The following is an 8,758-nucleotide window of genomic DNA, read 5'->3' as shown; positions in this document are numbered from 1 at the left end:
AACTTAATTTTTTAGAACTGCGCACAGCTCCTCGAATCTGGCAAAGAGGTAAAAAAACATTATCTATGGTCATTTTGAGTAAAAGGTAGTTGAATGAAAAAGGCAAAAGTAGAAGCAAAACAATATATCACTGAACTAAGCGAGGGAAAGATCATCATGGTCATCGACCTTTTAAGGAGAGGCTTTGGATTGTAAGGAATAAATCTTTCTTATGAAGATCTTCCAAATTTCAATTTAATGAAAGGAGACATACTTTGGCACTCAGGAAAAGTTGTTCTTTGCTCTTCCCTTCCTTGTAATGATAGGAACCTAACTTAGTGCCTTCCGAGATAGTTATGTGGGCTCAGCAAAGACATGGAGGCGGTAAGCACCCAATGGCCATCTGCAAAGCTGATGCAGTGAGGCAAAATTAAACAATATAACACATGTGTAGGAATATGCAGACCTACAATCTAGCTTGAGCAAGAAAAACAAAAACTATCAAAAGGGGCAAAACACAAACCTAAGAGGGTGAGGGAGGCTGGCCAAGTCAACGGAGGCGATGTCGACGAAATATCCATGAACGTGAGAAGGTGAGGTATGTCAAATGCATGTTTGTCGTAAAGTATCTCGGCATGGTGCAAATTTTGTTTTCTGAAACAATGCAAGAGTGATTCACATATTTTTTCATCATAGATGGCCAGAGATATGAATGACCAACAGGCTAAAATCACCTTCTTAAAGCATACAACCTAGCAATATAGGCAGCAAACTGTCAGCTTAGGCATTCGGAATTACTTCACTACTCCCTCCGTTCCTAAATATAAGTCTTTGTAGAGATTTCATTATGAACCACATACGGATGTATATAGATGATTTTAGAGCGTAGATTCATTCATTTTGCTTCGTACGTAGTCCATAGTGAAATCCCTACAAAGACTTATATTTATGAACGGAGGGAGTATTAGATACCTGCATACCAAAGGCACATCAAGTAGGTATCACATTCGTACACATTGTATCAACTAATTGTATATTGCCAAACCAGACAATATTATTCTTGGTCATGAGAAAAGAAGATCGATAAATAAAACATCACCTCAGTAAAATAGCATGATCCCTTCGCTTCTACAAAAATCTCAGGCGATATGTACAATTTAAACAAGCAACGAGAATCAACTCCACATCTATGGTAGCCTCCTATGTTAGTCAATCTACCTAGATGAGCCTATACAAAGGGAGTAACCATGTAAGCATACAAAGAAACAACGCTTAGAAAACATAAAGCAACTCTCCTGCTTTCAGTCCATAACCGGTCAACTGGATTAATAAATCAGTAAGAATGCCTGACCTAAGAATGCCTGTGTCACTTATCTGATACCAGCACTAATCTGATCAAGGAAACAACAACAAATATCTGGTACATGAAAGGATAACTTAAAAAATATAAGATAAACTGGAAGATTATAATTGAAGAAGTATCAAAAGAAAAACTTTGGCATGGGCTATAAGATACAAAGATTCAAAGGCAACAAATAATCGACTCAAACTGTGAAATGCACCTGAGATAAAACTGTAATGCGGGTAAACCATATAGATATGTAAGGAAGTTGCATCCCACCATGTACGTGATTATTTTCATTTATTCATGCGGTTAGGGAAAAGATAAATAATATCATTACATTACGCTGATGGTTCATAATCTGAAATTCAGAAGACCTGAACCCATAAACACAAAATAAATGTTCATTTATATAACTTTAAAGCACGCTGATCACATTTGTATTACTGCTCAAAATAAATACTAAAGAGCACACTTTTGCCAAATATTTCTTAATTGATATGTATAGCAAGAAAATGGGAGTAATTTTCCTACCTCAACATGGAATAAGTACTAACCATCAAAAATTGTAAATCAAGAAAACAAATAATATGTGCATAGAAAAGGAAAAGGAAAGCATGTGGTAAACTTCAGACACTGGTCATCATGGAACCAAAACAGAGCCAGCGCCCAATTACGGGGTCAAAACCAAGCCTATAAGTGAATTGAGCCTCTCACCTTGACTCAATAGGTTGTTGAGGATATGTGACACCTACCAGAACATCACCAGATTCTTGTGCTCCTGCAACAACCCTGACAAGCCACCAAGGACATCCAATGTGATGACCCTGTAGACATGACGAAAGGACGTCAATTCAGAACGGTAGTCCACCCAACAAGCACAACAAAATACCAAGAGAGCGGAAGACAAATGTAAAATCTAAGCGTAAATCCATCTAAATTTAACATACTCCCTCCATCCCAAAAATAAGTGCCTCAACTTTGTACTAAAGTTATTTGAGACACATGTATTACAAATTAGGAATCATATCCAAACAATTGCAAGGGTTTTCTCACCGGGCCAGGGGGAGGGTGCAACAGGCTAGGATGACAACCGGGCAATTTCTCGGGGTGGTTGGGCGGTGCACCAATCGAAACCAGATTAACCATCTATCAAGAATGCTTACCTTCCAAGGACGGTGGAGATGCTCACCTGGAAGCAGGAAAGAGGGAGGAGGGGGCGCGTCCAGCTCGCCAACGGGGAGACGACCCCTTCGTCGCCGCCACCATCATACCTCATCTGCTCATCAACGAACAACGCCTCCTTGTACCCACAAAAGCTTCTTGTAGAGACTGAAATCATAAGAGTTGTGTGCATAAAGACGAAGATGAAATCACTCTAAGCAAGATGAGAACAACAAATTGAAAAGCTCATTGTACCTATTAAACTAAGGACAGGAATGACCTTTATTTAACTAAGATACTGTACCTAAGAGATTGAGAATCAGGGACAACCTTTATTAAACTAAAAAATTGATCAAATTGGGCATTTAGAATTCCTCCTAGATATTTTTGAGCAGCAGAGGTCAGATATGTTTCAAGCCCAGTAAAAATATGCATGATTTCACATGTTTCAGACATATTTAATCTGTTCTATGTGCATACACAGAAACAAGAATGTCTAGGCGTGCATGGAAAGACAAGGACCAGATTCTTGCCTGAATGTCTAAATGAACACACAAGAATGTTGCGCTGGTCAAATCGCCCACCTCGTGTCGTTGCTGCCGGCACCGTCGGCGTTGATGTACATGTACTCCACGACGGTGCTGCTGCCTCTGATAATCAGCACAAGAACCCATCATATGGATGCTCACACGAGCTATTGGCATCAAATTAGGAATCAATGTATATAGTTTTTCAAACTATAAGCTTATAAACAAGAAAATACATCAAGACCAACATAACAGCCAACGGTTGCAACCATAGCCTAAGGAAGAGAAAGAACAACCTAGCCGGAGCATACTTGCAAGCCAATGGCGGCCATGACGAACAAGGGCTGACCACCCCATCTCCCCTGCAGCTCCACCCCTGTGCGATGGGAGCGCTGCCCCCGCTGCTTCTTGCCCCGGTCACCGACCATGCTGCTCCTTCCCCCCACCACCAGCCTCCCCTGCTCCTCCACCCCATCCGTCAAGACCCAGCTGCGATGCTACTCCTCAATTTTTCCGTGCCACCCCTCTTCTCATGTGGATGTGACCCTTCTCTTCGAGGAGAAGCCGGCATGCGGGAGGATCCGGTCTAACGAAACCCGACCAAATAATCAAACAAATAATTATAATCCCATCTCAGTTAGCAATATAAACAATACCCAACAATCTGAATCTCACCTCATCCAGTCACGACACAAGAAAAGGACGAATCTAGAAGAAATATATCTGCTCATTGTCGCATGTGCCGTTGGGTTGCGATGACCAAGAGGTTCACCTTGTTCTTGACTCCTTAAGATCCTTCCTCTCTTCTTCACCTGATCTATAAACATCTTATTCAAAAAAACATAAATCAAAAAATCAAAATCAGATTGTCAACGAACCTATGAAATAAAGAGGAAAAAACTGAGAGGAAGAAGATGGCAAGGCCAAAGACGTCCAACCTAGATGATGGATGAGGGAGGACGACCAGCTAGCAGCGGTCGGAGTGATGGCCGGCTCCACTCTACTGCGACACGAGGGCCGGCTTGCTGCACCTTCCCCACACCCGTCCTCCTCACGCACAACACCACAGAGACGCCAACGTTGTCTTTGTTGTGCCTTCCCCATGTCCGTCCTCGTCACGCACAGCAACACCGGATCCGGTGGATGCCGCCATGGAGGAGCTTTCCACCGGCAGAATGGCAAGGACGACCGCGTGTGAGGACGGGGTAGAGGCGCAGCTCGGTGCCAGGGACCCCGCCGGCATGGGCGATGGGTCCGCGCGCTCGCGCTGGATTTCGCCCTCGCCAAGCGTCGTGTGGTGCGGCTGCGACTCCGGCACCGAGGCAGAGGAGGGGACGAGGAGACATGGGAGGAGGAGAGGCAGGGGAGGAGGAGGTGGTGGAGGCAGAGGAGACGAGGTGGCCGAGAGGGTGGGGGAGCAGAGGCGGCGGCGGCAGGAGTTATTTTCACGGAGAGAGAAGCGCTGGCCAATCCCGCTCGCTGCAGTCCACCCCAACCCATGATCGCCCTGCCCACCCCGCGATCGCCGCTGCGCAACGCAAGCATGCACTGACGCTCTCACCGCATGCTGGGACCCCGCGCAAAGGCTGGCCCAGCTGTCATTCTCTATGGTCGAAACACGCAATGTAAAAAAGAACCAACGTCGGGATGTTTGACAGCGAGATAAAAAGTACAATTCAGGTACTAAGCAAGACACAACGGCCGGACCAGATTCATCGCCGAGCTGAATTGCGCTAGCTATGCGGGTAGCATAGAAGGGTTTATATGTTTAATTGCTCCGCGGAGCTGGGGAAAGCAGGCGTGCGTTGTTTGTGGTTTGTGACCGTGCCCGTGCGCGTCAGCTTCCTTGGTTGGGTCGAAAGTGATGCAAGTGCGTCACAGATTCTTCTGGTCTGAAATTATCTCAGCTTCGGACCACGAGTGGTAAAACCGGCGCCCAGGTGTCGAGCGATGAAGGTGAAATGTACTTGAGCCCAAGCCGTCGGCAATCGATCCCCTGTGGCTGAGAGTGGCCCCAGGAACAACGATGTTTGGTACCAAAAATGTACCGGCACATGGAATGCCTTCGTTTGCTCGTCACGACAAGGTAAGAAAGGTGCTTGCGTACAGTGTAGCTGATTGGAGTGATCTCCACAGCAATTTAACCCGGGAAATGAATCGGGCGATCAAAGTAAGTCTACGGGATAGTCAAATAGGAAACTTAACCCTGAATGTTAAAAACGGTAGTAAGTAGAATCTTCACGCAGCCCCACGAGAGATTAGCGCATTATTTAATTCAATAAAACGAGAGCTGCGGCGCAAAAGATTCCGTCGCCATCGTCGCGTGACTTGAGTGCGCATCTCCGTGGCAGCTTGTGCGGGGTGGCTTGTTTGGATTCCACAGGGAATCACCCCACCAGGATCTTCTGCGCCGGCAAACAGCAGCGACGAAACGCTTCCTTTGCTGGTTGGCTGCAGCCGGCTGCTGCACTAACATTCAACCTTAAGCATTGACCCGATGTTTGTTCTAGGACTAGTAGTGCTTAAATGCGCATGTTATGTAACATACTAGATTACTTTAAGTTGATCCTTTTGTTGCATGGAATTATTTGGCGCTAGAAGAAAGCCGTCAACAATTTTAACATTCTTGTCAGTGTTACTGCTATGGACTGTGGAGGTTGAGTAAATTTCCCGGAACGACATAGGTAGATAAATCGACCCGAGGCACTGAATCTTCTTCATGCAATGCCAGTGCCGTGCTGAATCCAACTGGGCAAAAATTACGCAGCCTCTGACATTAAGCTGTCGAATCCATTTTTTTACTGTTTCTATTCTATAACGGAATAGACGGTCGTCAAACGAAAATTCTAAACACACGAGTCATCAAATCCCGCCCTGCGTGCAGTACCGGATAGCGGATACCATTGCGGGGCGAAGAATCCCGCCCTAGCACGGCGTGACGGCCGGACCCGAGATTCCAAAACTCGCATCACCCAAACCCCCCGCGTCCGGGGGAGGAGCCTCCCCCCGCCACCCCTCCCTACCCCTATAAATACCCCCGTCCTCCCACCTCCCATCCTTCATCTCCAACAAACAGAGCAACAACAAAGAGCAGAGCCGTAGAGACATAGAGGGATCGAAGTGCCTTCCACAACCTAGCAGCACACCACCCCCGGCACACACATACTTACGCATGGCGCGCTGGGCCATTGCCATCCACGGCGGCGCGGGCGTGGACCCCAACCTGCCGGAGCACCGCCAGGAGGAGGCCAAGCGGGTGTTGGCGCGGTGCCTGCAGGTGGGCGTGGACCTGCTGCGGTCCGGCGCCGCCGCTCTCGACGTGGTGGAGGCCGTGGTGCGCGAGCTGGAGACGGACCCCTGCTTCAACTCGGGCCGCGGCTCCGCGCTCACCCGCGCCGGCACCGTGGAGATGGAGGCCAGCATCATGGACGGCCGCGGCCGCCGCTGCGGCGCCGTCTCCGGCGTCTCCACCGTCCGCAACCCCGTGTCCCTCGCCCGCCGCGTGATGGACAAGTCCCCTCACTCCTACCTCGCCTTCGACGGCGCCGAGGATTTCGCCCGCGAGCAGGTAATTAATCCTACCTGATTACCCTCCGTTAATTCTGCTTCCTACCAAAAAATGCATCCCACTCCATAAAGGAAACCATAAACTGGTTGCATGGCGACCTAATCAACACATATGAGGACGGTAATTAAAAAAATTTAAATTAGAAAGTTCACGTGATGGAGCGGACGGAGTAGAATGGCATGCAGAGGCACGTGTAGATGACGTGTGGGACACTGTGATGCGGTACACCATGAGTGCACAGCTGCATGCAGCTAGCTTGCACGGGAAAGACCGTCCCTTCCAGAGGCGGATCTTCATTTGTACAGCTACACAGCTGCACGCTAGCTTTTCGTGCTCTCTCGGAAGATACAGTACAAGACACAGTTTGCTAAACCCAGCAAGTTAAAAAGATGCACGTGTGGGTTTTCCTTTCGTCCCCTGGTCTTTGGAGAAATGTGTGTACCAACTAGCATGAGCTGATTTCGCATCCAGCTGACGATAACAGGTGACAACAGCCGCCTTGCACCTACCAAGCCACACCTATTGCCAGCTCGCCACGATATTTCCATGCCGCTCCAACTTAAATTTGTCCTCTACTACGTATTAAAATTCTAGAAAGCGCAAGAGTATTCTAGTCAAGATCGTGCAGCTAGCTAGCAGGTAGCAGCCGCACAATGGAATCCATCTTGTCGCATGCAGTAAAGAAAATGGTTCGATTAATTTAAACGAACTAAATAGTTTGTTAATCAAAGTAAACAGTGCAAGGCTATACGCAAGAAGCAGTGGCAAATAGGAGTGTCGTGCCGGATCCATTAACCTAGGATGGCTAGCAGCTGTGCTCGTCTGTTCCTGCCGCCAAAACTTGTGCACGGCATCGCCTCCTCCCTGTGCACCACTCGTGCCGTGTGGTTGGCACCCATCGGCCGCGCCGGGACCAGGCCACTTACTCCCCGTCCGACGAATCCGTCGTCCGTACATGGTCCACCACCCCGACCATCGAGTGACAGCAACGGGATCTGATTCCTACAGAATCCGGCGCTTTCCCTCCAGATCTGCCTAAGGGCGCGCTTGGTATAGGTGTAACTCAATACAGAGGTGTAAGATTTACACGTGTATTTTACGGCATGACTGTTTTTGGGCTGGAAATGAAACCGGCCGGTGGAGGCGTGTATTTCTTTTACAGGTGTATTCTGACGAAAACGCCAATCCAAACAGAGCCTAAAGGAATCTGCGATCTTTATATGCACCCAGAGTTAATTAGGATTAAAAACAAATTGATTTTTGGATGTGTTGATCTGACTTTGATGTGTTTGCAGGGCCTAGAGGTCGTGGACAACAGCTACTTTATCACAGAGGAGAACATCGGGATGCTCAAGCTCGCCAAGGAGGCCAACAGCATCCTCTTCGACTACTGCATCCCGCTGGCCGGCGCCGACACCTGCAGCGCGCTGGCGGCGGCGGTGGAGGGCCACGGCAGCAACGGCATGGTGATGAACGGTCTGCCCATCAGCATCTACGCGCCCGAGACAGTCGGTTGCGCGGTGGTGGACTCTAGCGGCTTCACGGCAGCGGCCACCTCGACCGGCGGACTCATGAACAAGATGACGGGCCGCATCGGCGACTCGCCCCTCATCGGCGCCGGCACCTACGCGTGCGGTCACTGCGCCGTGTCTTGCACGGGCGAGGGGGAGGCCATCATCCGCTCTACGCTGGCGCGCGACGTGGCTGCTGTCATGGAGTACAAGGGCCTGCCTCTGCAGGAGGCCGTGGACTTCTGCGTCAAGGAGCGGCTGGACGAGGGATTCGCCGGGCTCATCGCCGTGTCCGGCACCGGCGAGGTGGCCTACGGGTTCAACTGCACCGGCATGTTCCGGGGCTGCGCCACCGAGGACGGCTTCATGGAGGTCGGCATCTGGGAGTGAGCATGTACGGGAGCTCAGCCGTAGATGTCTCCGCACGTAGTGCGTGTACATACATTTGGTCATCCTGCGATTGCCATCTGGTTCTCGTCTAGGAATCCCTCGTAGTAGCACTGGTTAGCTACCGGATAATAATATGTGACCGCCTATGCACCACGTGCCTGAAAATAAGTTTCACGAGTCACTTCAATTCTAGACCGTCTATCTTAATCCAACGGCTGTAAACAAAACCGATGATGTTCATCTTCACCCTTTGGCTTCTTTTTCCTCACGTGTAGGC

General features: G+C 48.9%; 1 protein-coding gene across 1 annotated transcript; it reads left to right on the top strand.

The window, feature by feature from the left end:
• Positions 1-6,088: 6,088 nt before the first annotated feature.
• On the top strand, positions 6,089-8,727 carry LOC119366055 (probable isoaspartyl peptidase/L-asparaginase 2). The gene is made up of 2 exons (XM_037631716.1): positions 6,089-6,580; positions 7,876-8,727. Exons 1-2 carry the CDS (start codon positions 6,185-6,187, stop codon positions 8,479-8,481), a joined length of 1,002 nt encoding a protein of 333 aa, XP_037487613.1. The 5' UTR covers positions 6,089-6,184; the 3' UTR covers positions 8,482-8,727.
• The last annotated feature ends 31 nt before the right edge of the window (positions 8,728-8,758 follow it).

The sequence above is a fragment of the Triticum dicoccoides genome, chromosome 2B (genome assembly GCF_002162155.2).
Source record: "Triticum dicoccoides isolate Atlit2015 ecotype Zavitan chromosome 2B, WEW_v2.0, whole genome shotgun sequence".
In the NCBI taxonomy this organism is placed as follows: domain Eukaryota; kingdom Viridiplantae; phylum Streptophyta; class Magnoliopsida; order Poales; family Poaceae; genus Triticum; species Triticum dicoccoides.
This window is presented reverse-complemented; position numbering and strand designations above follow the sequence as displayed.